Raw genomic sequence first — 22,589 nt, forward strand, 5'->3', positions numbered from 1 at the left:
TCGCACTGTATCAGGAATCAAGCCCAGGGCTTTTGCATGTCAGGCAAACATCCTACCACTGAGCTATGCCCCTCTTTTTACCTGAGGCCCAGGCTGGCCTTGAACAACGGGTGAGCACAGCTGGTGTTCCAGGACTGCACTACCAGGCCAGGCTGAGCATCCGGTGCTCCCCCTGCTGCTTGTGACGTAGTGCGTGCACTCATGAGAGTGCTGTCTGCAGACTTCCCATGTCCCAGAGCAACCGTGAGGCAGTCCTTTGCATCTCTCAGACGGGGGCCCTGAGGGCTTAAAAGAACCCTGCACCAAGCTCAGTCAGCCGGAAACAGCTTCCTTTTTTCTTTTTTTCCCAAGATTTATTTATTATATATAAGTACATTGTAGCTGTCTTCAGACACACCAGAAGAGGGCATCAGATCCCATTACAGATGGTTATGAGCCACCATGTGGTTGCTGGGATTTGAACTCAGGACCTCTGGAAGAGCAGTCAGTGCTCTAAACCACTGAGCCGTCTCTCCAGCCCCATGTTTTCTCTAATACTTCAAAGTTTTGTGTTTTTAGCTTCCGAATGCTGCATTTTGAAATTCATCTTTGTCCGTGGGATGACATCAAGAGATGAGCTTTATTTTCTTTCAAATGGCTATGTATCTCTACATGGATTCGCTTATATGATCGCCTGTCTAGGCTCCCAAGTCTTCCCCTGCCGGCTGCCACACTGGCCAGACCGGGCTCTTCAGGGCATTCCGGCCCTGGTCCCGGCAGCACGATGCGGTTGGTACAAGTTGGGGGCAGGGAGAGCTAGTCTGTGCACCCTTCAAGGGCAGCCAGACACAGGAGGAGGAGCCTCAGCTGGCCAGCAGGTCCCACAGGCCACTGTTGCAGGGCAGCAGGTCACATGCTAGGCGTGCTTTGCGATCCCGGACAGTCTTCAGGGCTGGGCTGTGTTGTAACAGGAGGGAGCAAATGTCCTCATGACCCTTCTCGGCAGCCTGGGGGAGGGAGATAGAGGGAGAGGGAGAGGGAGAGGGAGAGGGAGAGAGAGAGAGAGAGACAGACAGACAGACAAGAGAGACAAGAGAGAGGGAGAGAAAGAGAGAGACAGACAGGCAAGAGAGACAAGAGAGAGAGAGACAAGAGAGAGAGAGAGAGAGAGAGAGAGAGAGAGAGAGAGAGAGATTAATGAAAAGGCAAACCGGAGCTGGGCCCTGCACCTTCTTATTCCTCCTTCTAGAACCTGCTTGCTCTGACAATGTCTCCTGGCACAGGAGCCCAGGTGTGTAAGCACACTTCCAAAGGCCACCAAGGCCCCACGCCTCCCTGACCCGAAGGTTTGTGAAGCCCTGGGGCTGTCTGGGAAGCTACTCAGCATCAGCTGTGGTTCGGTTCCTTCTCTTCTGGAACTCTCTTCGTGAAACTGACTGGCCTTGAAATTTGGCAATCCTCCTGCCTCGGCTTTCCGAGGGTTGGAATTACAGGTGTGAGCAGCCATGTTTGGGTCGTCTTTGGTCTTTGTGCACGTCAGGCTTCCTACCACTGAGCTACACTGGAAACTACCCCCACCCCAGCCAAAGCTCACTCTGTAGACCAGGCTGGCCTCAAACTCAGATCTGCAGTGATGGGATTAAAGGCTTGTGCGCACCACTGACGAGTCCTGACAAGTATTTCTTTAAAAAAAGACAAGACCCAAGCTTCTACGCCTAGGAGGTATCTAACAAAACCCAACAGCCAGCTGTTCAGGCAGTTGGATTTCAGTAAGTGCCTAGGGCATGTGCTAAGGCTATAGGTTAAACACAAGAAGGCCCAGCTGCTGCCCCTGGTGAGAGACGGACCTCAAGCTCAGGATGAACAGGTGCCTGGGTTACATTTCTACTGCTGTGAGGAAACATTGTGACCAAATGCAATTTGGGGAGGTCAGGCTTTATTTCCTGGGGTTGGTGTTGCTCACCGTGAAGGGAAGTCAAGGCAGGAACTCAAGGCAGGACCTGTGGTGCCCAAAGTTAACCTGTAAGCCCTATCTGCCACATGTTTGAGAACACCCTGATCTGCATTAGGGAGTTCCAGGTTAGCCAGTGCAGCAAAACAAAACTCTGCTGGGAAGGGCAGGGTGGGGTGGGGGGCTTGTCTCAAAGAAGGGGAGCAGAGGGAGTTGGGGAACAGCTATTCAGGGGATAGTTTGTGACACACAGTGACAGTGAGTACACGGGGATAAAAAGACTTAACAGAGTTTGAATGCACGAGTCAAGGTTAGGAGCTCACAACAGGAAGCCGGCAGGAGCCAAACCCAGATGGCTTGGTAGGATGAGCTCCTTGGACTTGGAAAAAGCCAGCCTCTGGGGTAGGGCTTGGTGGGAACCCTCCTCCTCACCCCAAGATAGGGTTTCTCTGTGTAGACCAGGCTGGCTTCAAACTTAGAAGTTGGTGTTGGGATAAGGAGGGACTCTATACGCATATGCATAAATCAAGTCTCTAAGATGCATATGTGGGCTGGGCATAGAGTTCAGTGGGAGAGCACAAACCTAGCAATCCCCAGAGCTTAGACACAGACAGACGGACAGATGGACAGACAGACAGTTGGAGAGAAAGAGGGAGGGAGCAATTGGTAAAGTGGATGCCTGGAGAAAGGGTGTAGAATACTGAGCCCCCAAAATGATAATCCTGTCTATGACCCGGGACTCTCCAAAGTGGTGGCAGAGAGAGGCAAAGCAGTGCTGGTTTCATAAAGCTGACTCCTCAGGAAGCTTCACAGCTTGTCACTGAGTGGGGGAACCAGTTTCTGTAGTGAGAAGACGGTGAGGGAGCCGTTTTCCTAAAGTGGTGGCAGGTGAGGGAGGTGAGGCGGAAGATTCCAGGTGGTCTTTCCTTGCCTTTATTTCCTGTTCTCCACAGTGCCCTCTGTGACGGTTCAACTTGGGGGGTTTACAGTCACCTACAGCACATACCTACGGGTGTGAGGGCATTTCAGTCACCTACAGCACATACCTACGGGTCTGAGGGCATTTCTAGAGCCCTTTAACCTCCTGAGTGGAGGTCCCAGCCTGCCTGGCGCCCTGTCTTTAATCTTAGCAGTTGGAAGGCAGAGGCAAACAGATCTCTGTGTGTTCAAAGCCAGCCTGGTCTACAGAGTAGAGTTGTAGGCCAACCAGGATAACATAGACTTTGTCTCAAAAAAAAGTAAATAAGGGGTTGGGGGTTTAGCTCACTGGTAGAGCGCTTGCCTAGCAAGCGCAAGGCCCTGGGTTCGGTCCCCAGCTCCGAAAAAAAGAAAAAAAAAAAGTAAATAAAAATAATATTTTTGGGGCTGGAGAGATGGCTCAGAGGTTAAGAGCACCCGACTGCTCTTCCAGAGGTCCTGAGTTCAATTCCCAGCAACCACATGGTGGCTCACAACCATCTGTAAAGAGATCCGATGCCCTCTTCTGGTGTGTCTGAAGACAGCTACAGTGTACTTATATATAATAAATGAATAAATCTTTTAAAAAAAAATATTTTTGGTCACAGCAAAGCAACAAGAAAAAAAAAAAGCAGTACAAGATTAAAGAGAAAAAGGCTTGAAGGAGACAGCGACATACCTTATGTAGACTGGTCATGCCGTCATCGTCCACCAGCTGGGGGTTGGACCCATGGGAAAGCAGCAGCCGTGCGATTTCCGTGTGCCCACAGTAGCTGGCCCGGTGCAAAGCCGTGGCGCCCCCGTTGGTCCGGGCATCACACTTTGCTCCATTTTCTAGCAGAAACTGGCAAACGTCATAGTGCCCATTGCGGCTAGCATAGTGCTGCAAAGGTCAGAGACTGAAGTCAGGTGGCAAAGTCCTGGCAGGTGACAAGGCGTTGGGAGGCTAAGAGCCAGGGGGCAGTGTCGGAAACGCTGTGCCCTTCCACTAATTAAGATACCCAGCTGCTCAGGATGTGGCCAGAGTTAAAAGCGAAGGGTGGCTAAAAATGCAATGTAGGTGGGGGGTGCTTAGTGGTCACGGTGGCACAGGCCTGTGTCTGGAATCCCAGCACTTGGGAGGAGGCAGGGGGATCAACGACAAGTTCAAGGCTAATCTGGATTCTGTGACAGCCTATTTCAAGAGACAGAACAACAAATTTTAAAGCTGGGTGAGGTGGCATGTACTACAGATTCTCAGTACCCAAGAGGGAGAGTGACTGCAAGGACAGCCTGGACCACAGAGTGAATCCTGACAAAAGACCAAAACGAACGAAACAACAACTACAAAAAACCAGTGAACTAGTGTGACGACTCGTTTGGTGAAAGCACTTACCGCAAAGTCTGATGGCTTAAGTTCTACACCCAGACCTCACATGGTGGAACACACACACACACACACACACACACACACACACACACTCACACAAAGAGAAAGGGAGTGGGAGGAAGAGAGGAGAGGGACACACACACAAGAGGGGAGGAAGGGGGAGGCGAGAGGGACACACACACACACACACCAGGGCCTTCCTGGAAATAAAGGGAAGGGAGCAGCAGCCCAGAGTTAAGCCTCTCCCAGAGCTCACCAGTGCAGTGTAGCCAGCAGAGTCTGGCTGGCTAGGGTCTGTGGCCTTCTGGATGAAATGCTTCACTCGGCCCAGGTCTCCATTCAGGGCGGCCGACCAGATTCCTGCAGAAAGGCATTCAAAGCTCTGAGCAGAGTGATATGACGTTTTTTCTTTTCCTTTTTATTTATTTTGAAAGCATTGCTTCTACCTTTTGACTGAAGTTTCAACATCTCTAAGTTAAAGCTTGAGCTGCTATATCGATATTACCCCCAGGAAGCAAGCAAGAATTCCATGCGAAGACTATTGTAATCTGGACCTGTCATAAAAGTGAATTCCAGGACAGCCAGGGCTACACAGAGAAGCCCTGTCTCAATACGAGGATCAAGGAACAGTGGCTCAGCAGGTCAAGTTCCTACTACCAAGCCTAACTACCTGAGTTCAGTCCATTCCACCTACACAGTGGAAGGGCAAAACCGAGTCTACCAAGTCCCCTCTGACATCACAGCTCACACCCTGACACCCCACCTGTCCTAATTAAAAACCGGGTAAAATTATTGGAGTAAAATGATCACAAATAGGTCGACCAAGACTACAAACCCAGCTGGTGAGAGCATTAACTAGTAGCTTAGTTTACTCACAATGCAGCACAAAGTGACGGGTAAAAGAGATAAGGAAACATGAAGGGAACAGATACCGACATACTTCTAAAAAGTTATCACAGAGAGGTACGCTAGCTGGGACCGGTGCCTGGTGCCCTGTCCTTGTATGGCTCCAGAAACTCAACCTTACTGATATAGGGAGCCCAGACACACATAGAAGCTGGGAAACTGGGACTGGTGGACTCTGAACGGGAACTGCAGCATCCCAGGAGCTCAGCATGGTTATTAGATACAGTTGAATGGCTACCCAAGGTTACTGTATCAAAGAGGCAGGGTTGTTACAGACAGCTGAATAAGGAGGCGGGGCTATTCCATACAGCTGAGCAAGTAGGCGGGGCTATTCCATACAGCTGAGCAAGGAGGTGGGGTTATTACATGCAGTTGAGCAAGGAGGCGAGCACAACTAATTTCAGCAGGAGAGGTCTCTGTAGGGGAGCTATCTTAAGGTCATAAACATTCAGGGAGAGAAATAGTGGATATTTTCTGCACACATTGTCAACATCTGCATATGGACCAGAGGAAGGATTTTCTGTCCCTCTAAGCCTAGACCCCTGGTGTGTGTGTGTCTGTGTGTGCCATTTCCCCATAGGTCGGAGGCTCTGGTCCTTAACATGTCCTGCTCATGTCAACATTCACTCGGAGTTTCCTCTGTTCCCATAAATGAAAAAGATACCGGTTGACAAGATAAGAATTATACAGAAATAAAGATAATCAGAATGTAGGCATGGTGGCACACACCTATAATGCCAGCACTTGGGAGACAGAGGCCTGTAGATCTCTGGGTGTTCAGGGTGTAGACAGCCTGGTCTACAGAGTGAGTTCCAGGACAGGCAGAGCTACACAATGAGATGCTGTCTCAAAAAACAAAACAATAACAACGATCAGAGCTGGAGAGATGGTTCATGAACTGCTGCTTTTCTAGAGGACCTGGATTTGATTCTCAGCACCCATAAGGTGGCTCACAACCATCTGTAACTCCAGCTTCCAGGGACCCAATCTCCTCTTCTGACCAGGCACATACATAGTGCATAAATACAGGCAAAACAGCCACACACGTTAAACATATGTGTACATAATTTGTATATATATAAAATCAAAGAGATGGCTCAGCAGTTAAGAGTAGTTGCTAGGGCCTGGCAGTGATGGTGTACACCTTTAATCCCAGCACCAGGAAAGTAGAGGCAGATGGCTCTCTGTGAGTTTGAGTTCAGCCTAGTCTGAAAAATGAGTTCCAGGACAGCCAGTGAGACCTGTGGTTTGGGGGTAGGGAAGGGCGGACCAACAAAACAAAACATAGACACACATACACACACAATGAAAGTCACCAAAACAAAGAGATTAAAAACTAAAAAACATAGCTGGAGGGCTGGAGAGATGGCTCAGTAGTTAAGAGCACTGACTGCTCTTCCAGAGGTTCTGAGTTCAATTCCCAGCAACTACATGGTGGCTCACAGCCATCTGTAATGAGATCTGATGCCCTCTTCTGGTGTGCCTGAAGACAGAAACAGTGTCCTCATATACATAAAATAAATATTTTTTAAAAAGTCTTTGACTAAAGAAGTCAAAGGCTGGGTTGGGGACTTAGCTCAGTGGTAGAGCGCTTGCCTAGGAAGCGCAAGGCCCTGGGTTCGGTCCCCAGCTCCGAAAAAAAAAGAACAAAAAAAAAAAAAAAAAAAAGAAGTCAAAGGCTTTCATCAATTTTTAAAAATAACTAAAAAACATGCTCTACAGAAAAAAAATCACATAATAGGTGCGTATCTTTATCACATGTGGAAAATAAATAATAAAAGAATTAGCTGACAACATTGCAGCAGGTGATAACAATCTATTTCTGAGACAAAGTGTCTCACTATGTAGCTCTGCCCTGTCTGGCCTTGAACTTGTGACCTTCCATCTCAGCCTTTGAGTCAATCCAAACTGCTACAATGAGAGCAAAGCGCTAATGTAACAGAGTAACCAGAGCTTTGAATATGATGAGGTGTTTTTTTTTTTTTTCTCAACAGAGGCACGGCTGACATTTTGAGCCAGATCCTCTTGTTGTAACAGGGAGCCAGCCTGTGCATGTCAGGATAGCTGTGACACCCAAAAATGTCTCTAGACCTAAACTGGGCATAACTGTCTCCAGGTTGAGGACTCACTAAGGCTTAAGGAGGGGTTCCCTGAAGAGGTGTCATGGAACTGAGAGCTGGTGGAAAAGCTTCAGTCAGCCTGAAGGTGGCTAGCCAACAAAACGGATGAAGTCATGAGACAAAGGGCTTGCATATTTTAGAATTGTAAAGGAGACCGCTGCAAGGGTGAGAACCATAATAAGGTATAGAAACAGACCTCTGGAGGCCACAACAGTCAGTTTGGCTTGGAGAACTTATAGCAATAGGAAGTGCTGGAGAGATGATGGCTCAGCAGTTAAGAGCTCTGGCTGGTCTACAGAGGACCCGGGTTGGTTTTCAGCTCCCCTGTTCAAGGCCATCTGTAACTGAAATTCCAGGGAATCTGATGCCCTTTTTTTTTTTTTTTCTTAGCTTCTATGAGCTCCTGGCACGTGTGGTATACAGACATGCATACGGGGGAAAATGCACATAAATAATCTTTAAATTTAAAAAGGTGTAAATGTAATAATCCTCTCATTTGCGATTTTCCAAAGGCAGGGAGGAGAAAACACTGCAAGAGGGCATGAGAGGAGGTGGGGTGTCCTATTATGTCCCTAGCCCAAAAGATGGCAGTAGCAGGGGTTGGGGATTTAGCTCAGTGGTAGAGCGCTTGCCTAGGAAGCGCAAGGCCCTGGGTTCGGTCCCCAGCTCTGAAAAAAAAAAAAAGAACCAAAAAAAAAAAAAAAAAAAGATGGCAGTAGCAGAAGCACAGAGGAACAGCGCAGGTTAACCGTCAAGTGTTATCGCAGACTTGTGTATCACCAGTCCTCCACGGATGACAACCTTGCTACAGCTGCACAAACTACCCGAAGTAACAAGGCACAGAAAACAGGGAGCGCTGCTAAACGGCAAAAATCTCCGTATAATCTTGGACAAAACAGTTACACCCCCTTCGCTCCACAGGTAAAGATGCAGTCATCTCTTTGGAGATCACTGTCATAGCTAAAACGTGTGCGCTCACCCGAGATCAGCAAGGGCCAGCTCCCCTGACCTCCCAGGTGGATACAAACCACCAACTGCAGATTCTTTCCCTAGCTCCTCTGTCACCAGGCTGTCTCCTGCTGGGTTGGTCTCCAGACCCAGTTCAGAAACCAATGCCTCAATTTACCCGTCCGCACTCGAGACGGAGTGGCTGAGGGGCTTCCTGCCGTGCTTTGAAGCCAGCCTTCCTGCACCAGGCCCGGAAGCTCCAAACTCGGTTCGAGGCCTCCTTCAGTCCACGTTCCCGGAGATGGGGCTGGAGATTGCCCGCCGCCGGCCACGCGGCCGCCTCACCCCTCTCACCCCTCTCGAAGTCCATCTCTTCCAGTGTCTGCTGTACCCCGGGCACCGCACCAGGGTGCGAGCAGCAGGAGCCATCCGCGCACGACTGAGGTGCCGCCATCCCGGCTGCCGGGATTGCAGCCACGCGCTCCTACGGAATGCCCACCCCTTCGTCCCAGGCTGACCACTCCACGTCCGTAGTTGACCTTCGAGTCCCGCCTTCTCGCCCAGGGAAACCAATCCTGCATTTAGACCTTAGCTTAGCAACCAATGAGAGTGGCGAAGTGTGGCAGGATAGACTGAGCCTTGCTGCCCTGCTACCACCAGAGGGCGCCCGAGGCTAACAAAGCACAAGGAGGAGCAAAGGAGCGGGGATCCGCTGCGCACCCAGGGAGGAGGCGGGACGGTTCATGCAACCGCGCCTTGTAGGGTGTGGGGACCAGGCATCTTGGCCCGTCTGGTAATGTTTATGTCGCATTCGCCAGAACCGAGGCCTCGCGGGCTACCCAGGGCACAAGGACTCTGGACGCGGCCCAGAGTCTCCTCTTCCGAGCATCACCTGAGCCATAGGCCATCCAGGACAGAGCAGTGACCGCTAGAAAGCTACTAACACTCTGACCCTGGATCTTTAGCACTCCAGCTGGAAGCAGGTGGCCTGAGGGCAAGGACCGGGCAGGCCACCTTTGTGTTTAACCCTCCGCCCTCTCAGTGGGCGCTGGTTGCCAACACCCACTGGGCTGACAACTGAGCTGAGGGGAACACACTCAAGCATTTTCCAACCTTCTGACCCACACATGGAAACCGAGACACCAGCCTGTTCAAGGGGCGTCCAAATGGATGGGGGTGGGGTGGGAGCAGTCGAGGGGGAAGGGGGGGCGCGCGGCGGGTGGGGGGGGTGTTGTGAAGCTCACTGTCGCGGTCTGTTCCTATGCACCGGTTAGATTGATCTAAACCAGGTGTGTCCAAATTGTAGCCAACAACAGCATTGAATTTAGCACGACACAAAAATCTTAAAACGTCTTATTTTTTCTTTCCCCCTATTTTCCTTTTTGAAATTCGATTGCCAGGCAACTCTCATCAAGGGCCCTCAGAAATGAATCCAGGCTGGGCCTGTTGTTTTTCCCAGTAACATCTGGGCCTACACCACTCCCTCACTAAGACAAGGGCTTGAAACTGACTGGGTGGCAATAGGGGACTATCCCTACACAGTTAGGACATTTGAGACCAGCATTCTTAGAGTAAAAAGCTACAAATAGCCCCTCTCCCACTGAGCTTTTCCTAACCTCCATTTTTATAAAAACATTGTCCACACAACCTTGAGAAGCTTCTAGGAGGACCTCTCCTTCAGCCCCTCACTCCTTGCTCACCCTCCCTAGAGTTCCGGGAAGACAAACCCCTTCTCCTCCTTTCCTCCAATGCTCTGCCTTCTTTCCCTGTGGCACCAGGCCAAGTCCAGCTCCCAAGGGGATGTAGCCCTGGTCTGGTTCCCAGTCACATAGGCACCACTGTGGGAAAACACTCGCGTCTCCGCTGGCCCCTCCAGAGATGGGACACAGACAGGCATTAAGACCATGATGGGACCAGGCCAAAGGATGATTCCCTCTTTGGTCAGTCAGTGAGTTTGAGTCAAAATATCTGTGTGGTCAGGGTTAAGTTTCATTTTCTCCATTTTATTCGTCAATATAAAAATACTCAAATATTTACAACAAATAAATATGTGGGGACACAATAAGTTACACTGTTAGCCCTTTTCCCAGAGCTGGGAGAAGATAGGCCAGTATCCACAGCACGCCCACCTTCTCCCTTCCCTCCCCCCAACAACCCTTCCCAGCCCTGTCAGAAGAGCACAAATATAAAATACCACCGAACCAGGTGGCAGGCAAGTGGGAGGCCCTGCCCACCCTTCCCCCTGAAGCAGGAGGTTCCATCTCTACCCCCCAATCCCCGCCCTGAAAACATTCACAGCCCTAGGAGCAGGGCTAGGCCCACCCCCAAGTCCCGCACTCCCCCTAAAGGGGTACAACACCCTGTCCATCCCATCCCCATATGTATGTACATCACCATCCCAAGCTCGGGACAGCTGGGGGTAGGAGAAGCAAAGTGCTATGACCCCCTTCCCCTTCATAGCTGCAAAGGCTCAACCAGGAGGACCCCAGGCCAAGGGAAGACTTGACAGAGACAGGAAGGTTATCACACACACACACACACACACACACACACACACACACACACATACACACACACACCCCTCCATACACACACCAACACATATATGCACAAACACACCCACATCTTGAAACCTCTTCCTTGCAAAGTTTTGGCTGCTGGGGTCCCACGTATGTGAAATTCACAGAGGAGGGTGTGCCTCCTGTGAGGCTGATGCCCCGGTGAGCCATAGCAAGTGGCAGTGCCCATGCTGAGCAGGTCCTCATGGCTGGGCAAATGCTGCCCCTGCCATGTCCCTGAGGTAGCTGGTGCCTGTGCAAAAGTTAAGAGTGCACCTCCCATGAAAACCCCCCGCCACTGAGGTGGGGGGGTTCCCTCATACTGAAGACTCCTCTGGGTTGGAGTCAGGCAGCGGCTGGCGCTGCTGCAGTTTCCGTCGTAATTCATCAGCAATCTCAGGCAGTGGGTGCCCAGATCCTTCTCGGTCCTCTCCACCCAACTGTAAGCGCACATAACCGTTGGCATTTGAGTTCCGACCACCTCCTAGGTGAAGCCGAGTTGGAGAAGGCAAGGGCTGGCCGGGGATGCCAGGAGGTGGGGAAGGGGGCCCACCCCCGGGCTGGCACCGGGCGTGACCAGGCACAATCTTGAGAGAGCCATCTGAATAGTAGTAACCAACAGGATCCCAAAGTTTCTCATCGGTTTCTGGGCCAGGACGGAAGGGGGGACTGGCTGGCTCCTTGGGCAGTTCCAGGGGGTACACCAGTGTCCTCTCGGCTGCCTTGGAACCCTTTTCCAGCTCTTCTCGCAGGCGCCGGCGGAGCGAGAGAACCAACAGCAGCAACACCAGGCACACAGCCCCCAGGGCCACCACGGCTAGCCACACAAGCCCCAGGTTTTCCAAGGGAGCCCGTGCCTCCAGGGTCACCGATGAGCCAGCCACGACAGAAACAAGGTAGCTTTCTGCAGCCAGTTTTGTCCCCTGCTCCTCTGAATAGCAATGATAGGGCCCAGAGTGGCGGGACTGGGCGGCCATCACCACCAGCGCCTGGAGTCCCGTGTCATAAAGGAAGGAGCCAGGTTGTTCTGCAGGCAGGTCCCGGCCTCTGAAGGTCCAGAGGGCATGAGCCAAATTGGAGGAGAGGTGGCAGGGTAGGACCAGGTCTGTGCCTGCTACAACTGTGATATTTTTGGGAACAACAGGTCTGGCTGCAGAGGCAGAAATGAGAGAGAACCAAGTGTTAACACAGGAACCCCAGGCCTCACAGTGAGGAGATGCACGAACTCTGGCTGTGATCCAGGCAAAAAACAAAAAAAAAAAAAAAAAAACAAAAAACAAAAAACAAAAAAAAGCTCACCTTTTTTAATGGCATACTGGATACACATCTTTGAAGGGTCCAAATTTGCCACGTGTTGGACCAGAAGGGACCTGGTAGGGAAGTGAGGTGACATCAGCAGTCCGACTCCAACCACATTTGCCTCCCCTCCTGGCCCTGGCACTGACTACTGACTCACCCTGAATGACCACCGGTGGCCACACAGCGGCTGGTGTTGACATTCCAGGCACAGTAGGGGTCCCTGGCAAGGACACAGTCTACACAGAAGCGATACTTCGTGCAGTCCGCCAGCGACAGCTGAACCAGTTGAGAACGGGAGCCAGCAAACAGCACCTTCTGTAGAAAAATAAGGCAGAGGGTGAGCCACGCCACGTCTGGGGGGGGGGGGGCGGGAGGGGGAGGGGGGTATGGCTGAGGTTTGTTCTGAGAGCATAAACACACTAGGTCCAAGGAAGAAGAAGGCAGAAGAAAAATCCAGGCCAGAGGAACAAATTTGATGAGGGCTTACCACAGGCCAGCACAATCCCAATCACTTTACAGACATGATCTTATTATTAGACAGGGATGAACGGCAGACGTGCAAGGCTGAGGTGTACCCACACTCGCTCACACGCGGTCCAGAAAACTCAGTTTCCCCCAGCCTCAGAAGCCAGCACAGTAATAGCAGTGTCTACCTAAGGTGGTTTTCCTGTTTGAATGGTGACTGCCAATCTGTTTGTTTGCTCAGCCCCATAGTTCCCTTATTATTTAGCGCTCTAGGGAGGAACTCTGCATCACTGTAGCTGGTGGAGGGCAAGCAAATCAAAATCCAGAGGGTGCTTTGAATATGCCAGTTTTGCGCAAAAAAAGTGAACGATTTAAGTAAATGAGCCAGGAGACAGAGCGCCTGGCTCAGAGACCCACTGGGGACTAAAGGAAAACAGATGTCTCTGATTCGTGGACACCAAAACATCTCGACTGAGAAGGGACTGCAGGTAGAACCCCAGCTCCGCCTGGAAGGTCCTGAAGAAAACAGGAGGGGAGTTTACAGAGTTTGGATTCTGGGAATGGGGGCCCTACAAGGACTGGCTCTATATGAGAACCTTCAGAGAGCGGGTTCCGGCGCCTTAGATCTTTTACTTCCGGGAACTCGCGGGGCGGGAACTCGAAAGAGCTAAATGAGGGGGTCCTGAGCTGGCCAATCACAGGAGGCCAACTACGAAGGCAGAGAGATAGCGAGACAGAGGTGCTGCAGGGAGCATGGAGGGAGGTACGTGCGGCCCATCTTACTACCTTGCTCTGAGACAGCACCAGACTTTCCACTGGCTCCTGGTCAAACACCTGCAGCTCCTCCACCATGTGGATCCAGGGCCCCAGGCTTACAGCTTTCAGCAGCCAACCATCTCCTGGAGGGGTGAGGGGAATATGTAAATGAGGAATCGGTCACTGGGTCTCCCCAGGTTCCCAGCCTTGGGCACAGCTAACGCTCCTACCTGTACCAATGAACAACACTGTATAGGTGGCGCCATCAAGTCCTAGGATCCTGTCGGCCACCACATGTGTGAAGTTCGTGTTCTTCTTTACAAGTAGGGGGCGGCCCAACCGAGGCTTCACCTGTTCCTCCATCAGCGGGTGCTTCTTGATGAAGTTAAGGGTGTTGTCGGGCAGCTCCAGAGAACTGGTGTAGCCATTGTCTCGGTGCCAGTTGTTGATGCACTGTGTCGGGGAAGGGTGTGGGGAGGACGGCCGTCAGTCAGCTGGTGAATGAGCGGGTCCTGGAGTTGATGTCAGGAGCACATCCCCATGCCGAAAACTCACCGAACCGGGCCGGGGGGTGGGTACTGGGTCAGTATAGCGGGCCCACTTCTGGGCTTGCTCGCTGTACTCCTTGAAGGGACCCTCAAACACCTGCTGGATATGTTCCAACTGGTACTCGCAGACTGCTGACAGGTCCATATCACCCCTGTTAAAGAAGGGCCTTGGCAGTCAGGTCACGTGCCTACTTACCCTCACCATACCCAGCTCCAGAGGAAAAAGCAAGGCTTGGTATATGGAGCAGTCAGGACCATGAGGTAGCTCTGAGGTATCAAGGCAGGGTTCTGCTCACCTTCCCCCACAGAGCTTTAAAAAGAGCAGGCACAAAGGCAGCTTGGCTGCCAGGCACTGACCCGCTGGACTTCCTCCAGACGCCTGGTGAGGGGGCCCTCACACCCACACACCATCCCTACCTGACCTGACCACCTGCTCCTCCCCACCCCCCAGCTACCCCACAGTGGCACAGCATACCATCGAGCTTGAAAAACCGCGAAGAAGGTGGTGTTGTGCCAGGAGGCGCCCAGCAGGGTGTGCACTGCCCGCAGCTGGTTGAAGTAGACCTTCCAATCCGGGGCTGAGCACACCAACCGAGCTTTCAGGAACGTTGTCCACTTCTTCTGCAGGGTCCGTGCTCCCCCCATGTCACCCTGGCAGATGGCAAGGAGACACGGCTGGTCAGCCCCTGCCAGGCCTTCAGGGCTCCCTCTGCCCACCACTGTGGAACCTGGTACCTTACAGACTCGTGCCACTCGAGCCACCACCTGCTCGGAGTAGCAGTCATACTCCACTGCCCGCTCACTGAAGAAGAAGTAGATCTTGTCATCATCTCCCGTGAAGCTTCCCACACTCTCAGGGACAAAGGCAGAGCCTACAAAGTGAGGTTCTGGGGACAAAGCAAGGAGGGTCAGTGGCAGAGTCCCAGGGCCCTTGAAGACCCTTCCACTCAGGCCTTCCCCAATCCTGTTCCGTGACTAACCATTCAACCAAAAAGCCAGGTACTCCGTCTTGATGGGGTGGTGGGGCCCCATGTTTCGAAGGATAACCGGCTCTGTGCCCAGGAAGTTATTGAGTGTAGCCGAGTACAGTTCACCATCTATGGGAGAGAACAGCAGGTCTAAGGAGGTAGAAAACTGAGGATGGGCTCTGAAGGCAAGTCCAGAGTGTGACATCCCAGGTTTCCCCCGTCTGTGATGGCGGCAACCACTCACCCACAAGGAGTCCAGTGTGGCCCTTAGCTGGGTCGTAAGGGCATTTACCCTTCCCGTCCTCAAATTCTGCACGATCCAAGGTGAACGTGAGCATGTTCTAGGGGTGGGAAGACATTGAAGACGGGTGTTAATATAGGGCCCCACGAGGTCACAAAGGTTGGAGACAGGCAAGCAAGGGGCACACCCAAAGAGAGGGAAACACTCACGATGTAGGTGCACTTGGGCTGGAAGGCATAGGTACCACAAACGTACAGATGGGAGGCGTTGTATGGCTGAAGGAAGCGGATGAAGTTGAAGCACTCGGTCTTCAAGGAGAGAAAGGTATACAGGTTAGCAAGAACTAAAAGCCAGAGATAGGAGGTCCCCTAAGGAGGGAGTCCTGGTAGGGGAAGTGCCCTAAGCACTCACCTGGTTGCTCTTCCCTTTCTGGGTACACTCAATTTTCTTCTCAGCTGGAGCCTCCCAGGAGATCTGAGGATGGGACAGGACATATCAGCAATGTCACAGGTATGTGCTCAGTGTGTGCCTGCAAAGGACCCCTTAAGCTACACAATGGGTGGCACCTGGTCCCCATTCCACCCCAACTGGCAGAAACCAGGAGCGGGAAGCAATGCTAACCTGACACCCCCCAGAGAGACCTCTAGGCTGAGGGCCAGCCCGCACAGTTCACACACACCCTGAGTCCTTTCCCTCTCCCTTCTGAGTGCCTCCCACTGCCCCACCTCTCACCACTCCTTGAAGCTCCAGAGCCTCTACGCTGAAGGCAAACAGCGCCTCCCGGGCCCCCACATATAATAGGCCAGAACGGTCTGTCAGGGTCAGGGTCAGGAAGTCCTGGATGCCTGTCTGGGAGAACCGCCTCACTACTGTGACCAGCTCTGTAGAAACAGGGATTAGAACATGGTGGGGGGACTGGAGAGATGGCTCAGTGGTTAAGAGCACTGACTGCTCTTCCAGAGGTCCTGAGTTCAATTCCCAGAGACCACATGGTGGCTCACAGCCATCTTTAATGGGGTCTGATGCCCTCTTCTGCTGTGTCTGAAGACAGCTACCATGTACTCACATGCATAAAGTAAATAAATAAATCTTTATGAAGAAGAAGAAGAGGAGGAGGAGGAAGAGGAGGAGGAGAAGAACAACAACAACATGGTGGTGCTGAGCAGGGGGCGGATGGCATCCTCCCTGTGTGAACCCATCAATCTTCCTTTGTCCAAGGATCCCCCTGGGCCTTATCATCACGATTCTCCACAAAAGCTAGCACCATGCACACACAGACAACAGTCAAACCTCCTACAGCCCATAAAGGACTTTTTCTGTATACCTTTTGGCACAACAGCTCCATCCTACCCAGGCTTCCAAAACCCTTCTTCAGCCTCCCCCTCAAGGCGGGGAGGAGAAGCAATCTGGGCCGGTAAAGAGGAAGGAAGGATATCTCGGCCAAAGCTTCTGGCCAGAGGAAGCCATCTGATGGATGACTCTCACTCAGGGTCAGCGGTACCTCAGGCACAAAGCTAGACACTTCCTCCCAAACCCGGCTTCCTCGGTTGCCATTCCCAGTTCTGCTACTTGCTGACCACGGCAGGGTCCAGGCAGACCCCAGTGGCAGGTCTAGTGCAGCAGGAGGGAGGCACAGAATTCCTCGTCTAAGAAGCCATTCACTCCATCTAGGCCGCCAGAGACACACACACAGATGTCAAGGTGGCTCGTGGAGAAGGAGGAAGAGGTTAGAACTGGGAGATCAAAGGAACCAGAGACTCAGAGATCATTGATGATGTTGAAACTCGGGAAGCTAGGCTGCCATCCAGCACATGATCAGACATACAGCCATGTAATCTGCCAGAGGCCCGTATACCTGCACCTATCCACAGGATCCCCGCTTAAGTCAGCTTCAGGCTTGGAGGCAGTGACCAGTGAGAGTTGGGTCCGCATGGGAGGGGCTTTAATAGCAGCTGAGTGCAGCCTGTGGGAGGTGAGCTCATCCCACGTCCCAAGAGCACAGGGATGATACAAACACCTGACATCACCACCTCTCCATACAGGTGTGTGTGTGTGTGTGTGTGTGTGTGTGTGTGTGTGTGTGTAAAGGAAAGCTATCTGGTCCACTCTGCCTCCTCCCCCATAAAGCACAGTGCTTATATATGCCCACCCAGAGCCATCAGAAGGCTCCAGTGTTAGAGCAGCACAGGAGACCATTAGGGTGAATTAAAGGGGCTTCTAGGGACAGACAGCCTCAAAGACTGGAGATGGGGTTAGGTTTACACTTGCTCTGGGGTTCAGGTTTCTCTGTCTAGGCTTCCAAGCATGAGTGACAATTCAAGTGAGGAACAGGGAGGTTGATTCAGAAACTACCTCCTTCGCACACTAGGACAGCCAGGTCAGCATGAGGGTGGGGGTAGGGTGGTAAGAGATCCCACAAAGTTATCCCAGTGTCAGAAAGGGACAAAGCTCAGATCTAGACCCGCACTACCAGTTCTGGGTCCCTGGGGCCACTCACGTTTCTTAGAAAGCCACAGTCACACATATCAGTATAAAGGTGTACGCTTGGGGGTAATTCCTCAGCAGTCGCTCCTTCCTTCAAACAAGCATCACTCCCACCTCACCCTTCCCCCAGCAGCCTGCCCCAGGCTCCCTCTGGCCCTGCCTCCCATGCTTCAGGCACTCACCCCCAGAAGATACAGTCTTCCGAGGCGCAAGGTTCCACCACATCTCAGCCCCAATGCCCAGGCCCCACAGCCCTGCTGCCAGCAGCCAGACAGCCCAGTGTGGGGCCATGGCAGACACCCAGAGTCTAAACTTCAGTCCAGCAGCCCTGCTGAAGGAAAAGAAACTGGTCAGCATCACAGACCGGAAGGGGGCCCGCACCAAGAGACAGGCAGCACAGGGTGCACACTGGAACAAGCCTCCCCCGGAGCCCTTGGATCTCCCCCTGCTCCCTTTTTTTTGCAGCAGACCTAGCTCCTGCAACTGGCCCCTGCCCCCAAGATCCCTGGGGAGATCTCCCAGAAGAGCAAGGAGAGGAACTTAGTCAGCAAGTACTAGGCGTGGGCAGTCATCAAAAAGCCTTCTGTGGTCTCCAGCCATCCCTACTCCCTCTCTTCAACAGGGAGTTGTGTGGACTCCCCCCTTCCTTTGCTCCTTCAGGCCTTAAAGATTTCAGAGTTTGGTTTTTTTTTTTTTTTTTATAATAACCGTTAAAAGCCGGGTTGCTACCAGTGGGGCTCCAGCCAACACCAAGACCTAATTCGGGGAGATAGACCCCTTATTCAGCAGACGCAGGCAGCCGGTTGGGCAAAGACCTCCAGTGAGGGACTTGGTGAAGCAGGCAACGTGCAGAGTTCCCGGCCCCAGCCTGTCCCCTCCCCCAGCGCAGACAATAGCCGGGCAGAGCCCAAACCCGGTTCCACATCAGCAAAGCTGGAGTAGGAGTGGAGCCGGGAACCAAATGGGCCCAGCTTCCCGAGGCCCCTTTGTTGCCCAAGAGGGAGGCAGGAAGTGGGTGGGATGGGCGTGGAAATGACCAGGCCCAGTCCTGTTCCTCCAACTGCCTTCTAGGAGACACTGACCCTCCCGCAGAGAGGCGGCCGGGCCACGAGTCGGCTCCAGGCTTCGGGGGATCTCCCCGCCGCGGCGGGAGCGGGATCGTGGAGGGAAGTGAAATGGGTTGGGGAGGCCGAAGCGGGGTTCTCCTGGACAACAGGGGATGCCCACGAATGGTCGTCAAGGGCTACTTTCCTCCCACGCCCTCCCCGGCTCTGACGAACGTTCTTAACTCGGGGATTGCACCCCGGGGACCCTGCACTAGGCACTAGGCCAACGGGACTGATTTCCACTAATCCAGACGCTAGGGGCCGGGAGCAGAGATGCAGAATCTGGGGATTGCATCCCAAAACAAAGGTTCCGGGCCAAGACCCGGTCCCGGTCTCCCTACTGTGGGCTTTCCCCTCCCCCAGCTCCGGGGATTTGAATGCAAACAAAGCGGCAGCTCTGGGAGCGTGGCAAAGCCGGGCTTGCGCTCGCCCCCTGTCGGTCCAGAACCCCAGCGCGGGAAGGGCGGGGGGCTGGGGCTGCCTTCCCCGGGGCAGTCCCCCCCTGACACACCCTCAGTTTCCTCTCTGCCAATTACCCTAGGCTGGGGTCAAAACCCGGTGGCGCGCTCCGAGAATCTGCCTGCGTAGTGATGACCCAACCCCCAGCTCTTCCCAAGGCAAGGGACACGGACAGCCAGGGGGATGGAGGGTGCAGGACCAGGACTTGCGCCCCACACTTGCACACACGGTCGTGAGTCGCGGCGCTCCAGAGCGGGACCGGGCGGCCGAGCTCTGGAGAGGGGGCTGGTTCTCAGTGCCAGCCCGCCTCTGGAGCAGAACGGGAGGGCGGGGGGCCGCGCTAGGGAAATCCGATCCCACAACATCGGCTACGGTCCAAGCCCGCCCCTAACTTTCCGTCGAGGTGGGGGGAACGGGAGCAGTTTGCAAGCCTGGCAAAGATTCGGACCGCGCGCTGGACAGCCCAAGGGTCTCCCCGCTGCCCCTAGCTCCGTCCGCACCCTCAGGCTCCCGCCGCTCCGGCCAATGGAGCTGCAGGCACTGCTTGCCTTGATGCCGATCGTCCGCTCGGCAGCCCGCGGCGGACTCGAGAGGGACCCGGATCGGACAGCTGTCGCCCCGCCCTGCACCCCCCAGAAGCTGTCCCCTGGCGCGCGCGCCAGCCCCTACCCAAGCAAGGGGACAAAGCGGCGGCCCCGGGGCCCCAGCGCTCCGGCCTCACTCACCTCTTCCGTGCAGCTCCAATCCCTGGGCGCCGCCCTCGCGTTTGGCTCCAGCCACCTTCCTCCCCTGCCCCCGCGCCGCTCCAGACTGCGCCCGCCCGCCAGCACGCTAAGGCTGTCCTGCGCCACCGCCCCTCGGTCTCAACACGGCTCTCGGCGCCCCAGAGCTCGGGTTCGGCGCTCCACCGCGCCGGGCACCGGTTCTTTCTCCGCTGCAGCCGCCGCTCTCCGCCCCCAACCCCCTGACGTCAGGCGAGGAGGGTGTCGAGTGGTGGCCGGGGGCGGGACGCAAAGGCCCGCCCAGGAGGGGGCTGCGACCCGCTCCGGTGCTTGCCCAACACTGAGGTTTGGGGACCCTTAGCTACTCTTGCAGCTTGGGAGTCAAGGTCTACGCCACGGCGCCCGGTGGAGGGGGCGGGGAGGGACTCCAGGCGTTGCCACCGGGAACTGCACTCACCTGGTCTTCTTGAAGTGTGCCTTGGAGCCCTGAGGCGGGCTGGGTTCTCTGGAAGGTTGAGGGGCTCCCCCACGCTCCAGTTACAGGAACGAAAGCTGGCAGACCATTTTGGGACTTGTATCCGAAGGGGGATGGCGTAGCAAAAGAAACTGAAGGTTCTCTCGGGGGCTAATCACAGTGGTCCGTCTTTCGGCTCCAAAGTTGTCCTCTTTTCGGGGCCCTAACCCTTGGACTGGCAGGAGCAGTTCACAGACAGAGGAGACCCCAAGTCTTCAGGCAGCTGCTAGTTTCCTGGGCTACCCCCAGGAAATGACTCCTGGTGCGGCTTGGTAAGGCCGATTAACAAGCGGCACGAGCCCCACAAGGGGATGGAGGGAGCCACGCCGAGAACCACCACCACCACCTTCAGAACTGCCAGCCTCCGCCCACCGGCGCTTCTTGAAGTAACTTGTAGCTTTGGCCTCCTGGGCGGTGCTGGCTGGCTGGCAAGTCCTTCCAAGTCAGCTAGTTCTCTAGTAGACAGGTGGACTGAGACACCTCGCTGAAACTGCCCCGGCGGTACCTAGAGACCACCCTTAGCCCGAATCAGGGGACAGAGACGAAGGGAAGGCGGCCTGGAGGTTTCTGTGGTAACTTTGAACCCCCAGGGACCAGCCCTGGAGGGGAAAAAGCACTCCAGACCGCATAAGCAGATCTGGAGTATAAATCCGTCCGACAGCAGCTTTTGTTCTGGGTTAAAACTTGGCATTTGAGAAGTGGAGACCAGAAGAGCAATGCGGGTAATGGAGAAAGGCAGCCCAGTTTGGTTTCAGTAACAATTGCGTCCTTACTGGAACACAGAAGGGCCCCTTCTCCCTCGCTGGCCAGAGCCATGGTTCCCAGCTCCATTCCCATTAGGAAACAAAGCTGTGGCTTCAGAGATAGGAGGCAGGCCAGGGGTGGGCAGGGAGGGTGCCCTATGGAAGCTGGCCAGGGCGGGAGCCCCAGGCACACTTCCCTTGATCTGACCCTTGTTCCATCTACTAAGGGCAAGCTCCACACCAGGCTCAGGATACTTTAAAAGCTAAGAATCCTCAGCTCCTTGAGGCTGGAGCAAGACTTCGAAGTCAGCTACTGTTTCTCTCCAAGTAGCAGAGAGATTAATCAAGATCGAGAAAACAAAACAAAACAAAAACAAAAACAAAAAAACACAGGGTTTAAATTCATACAGACAGCAAGGTGAAAGTTTTGAATGGGATCCTGGAGTGCTGGGGGCAGTCTATGGTCCTACCTGCTTGGGAAGGCTGAGGTAGGAAAACTGGGAGCCCAGAGGTTCAAATCCATCCTGGGCCCTTAATGAGACTGTCTCCAAATAAAAAGTGAGGTGAGTTCTAGTTCCCAGTTCTACCTTTCTAACAGTCACCAAGCACAGAGCAAATGCTCCATTTCCTGCTGTTTTTCCTTCTCACCTGTGAGTCGCCCCCCAGAATTGAGGGCTGCTTGGTAGTGATCTGAGCTCCCTGGCTCTACCTCCAAGGTGGCCCCAGTGGAAAGTTTCAAAAGGTTTTAGTTTCACTGGCAGGGACAGTATTCAGTACCTTCATGGCAGGCGCCAGGGGCTTCTAAGCCAGGGATGGGGGTGGAAATGAGACCATTCCAGTAAGAGAGCCTGTAAGCTTCTCAGACACAAGGCTCCCCAACTATAGGGTTCCACCCCCCCACGTTCTACCTCTGCCCCTTCCCTGCCGCACTGTTTACTGCCACAGGTCTTCTCCATGAGTGGGTGGGCAGGAGATGAAGTTTCCTCCCATGACTACTTGTTCGTGATTCATGCTTTTTAATAAAAGGACAACTGGCAGAAAAAGAGAGATCCTGGATTGTCCATCAAAAAAAAAAAAAAAAAAAGTTGCAGATAGATCCACCAGGCCTGCCTAGCATAGGCTAGGGAAGACGGCACACCCTTAATCCTCATTCAAGCCTGATAGAATGTGGACTCCCCTAATTTGCCCCTTTGGCTATGGCTTAAATGCTTGTAGCCAGATAAAAGGAACACAAGATATGTTAAATACCTCCCAGACCCACTAGAGCCAACCCTTGTGGAACCCCAATACTGGGCATGAGACTGGGAGTGCACACTGGGGGCTCTATTCAAGGCCTGCCTGGATCTGGACCATTTCCAAGATGTCCAGCAGTTGTTTCCCCACTGGTGGCTGAGTGAGAAGATTAGGGTCAGCCATCTTTCAGGGAGTTCTCTAACCACTGGGACTCAGGGAACTGGGCCATAGGAAGAGGACGTCCTCCAGAAGGACAATTATCA

At 53.5% G+C, this 22,589-nt stretch overlaps 2 protein-coding genes across 13 annotated transcripts; both read right to left on the bottom strand.

Moving 5' to 3' along the window:
• Window positions 1–331: 331 nt before the first annotated feature.
• On the bottom strand, window positions 332–8,723 carry Ankrd39 (ankyrin repeat domain 39). Of its 3 annotated transcripts, none has more exons than XM_017596572.3 (4): window positions 8,585–8,723; window positions 4,513–4,616; window positions 3,557–3,770; window positions 332–1,011 (listed from the first exon to the last, which is right to left on the bottom strand). In XM_017596572.3, exons 1-4 carry the CDS (start codon window positions 8,682–8,684, stop codon window positions 926–928), a joined length of 504 nt encoding a protein of 167 aa, XP_017452061.1. In that variant the 5' UTR covers window positions 8,685–8,723; the 3' UTR covers window positions 332–925. The 3 variants fall into 3 exon arrangements, with proteins under 3 accessions (XP_017452061.1, NP_001128486.1, XP_063123576.1); NM_001135014.1 differs by having other exon boundaries at window positions 332–986; window positions 3,567–3,770; window positions 8,585–8,716; XM_063267506.1 differs by lacking the exons at window positions 332–1,011; window positions 3,557–3,770 and having other exon boundaries at window positions 8,409–8,712.
• Window positions 8,724–10,212: 1,489 nt separating this feature from the next.
• On the bottom strand, window positions 10,213–20,714 carry Sema4c (semaphorin 4C). Of its 10 annotated transcripts, NM_001106902.1 has the most exons (16): window positions 20,155–20,671; window positions 19,840–20,078; window positions 17,732–17,877; window positions 15,798–15,946; window positions 15,477–15,539; window positions 15,275–15,373; window positions 15,069–15,165; window positions 14,837–14,953; window positions 14,592–14,743; window positions 14,332–14,507; window positions 13,864–14,008; window positions 13,539–13,761; window positions 13,339–13,451; window positions 12,245–12,402; window positions 12,088–12,158; window positions 10,215–11,938 (listed from the first exon to the last, which is right to left on the bottom strand). In NM_001106902.1, exons 3-16 carry the CDS (start codon window positions 17,838–17,840, stop codon window positions 11,106–11,108), a joined length of 2,505 nt encoding a protein of 834 aa, NP_001100372.1. In that variant the 5' UTR covers window positions 17,841–17,877; window positions 19,840–20,078; window positions 20,155–20,671; the 3' UTR covers window positions 10,215–11,105. The 10 variants fall into 10 exon arrangements, with proteins under 10 accessions (XP_008765218.1, XP_017451828.1, XP_006244821.1 ...); XM_008766996.4 differs by lacking the exon at window positions 19,840–20,078 and having other exon boundaries at window positions 10,213–11,938; window positions 20,294–20,714; XM_017596339.3 differs by lacking the exon at window positions 19,840–20,078 and having other exon boundaries at window positions 10,213–11,938; window positions 17,732–17,880; window positions 20,294–20,714.
• Between the last annotated feature and the right edge of the window lie 1,875 nt (window positions 20,715–22,589).

This window comes from Rattus norvegicus, chromosome 9 (assembly GCF_036323735.1).
Source record: "Rattus norvegicus strain BN/NHsdMcwi chromosome 9, GRCr8, whole genome shotgun sequence".
NCBI classification, from domain to species: Eukaryota; Metazoa; Chordata; class Mammalia; order Rodentia; family Muridae; genus Rattus; species Rattus norvegicus.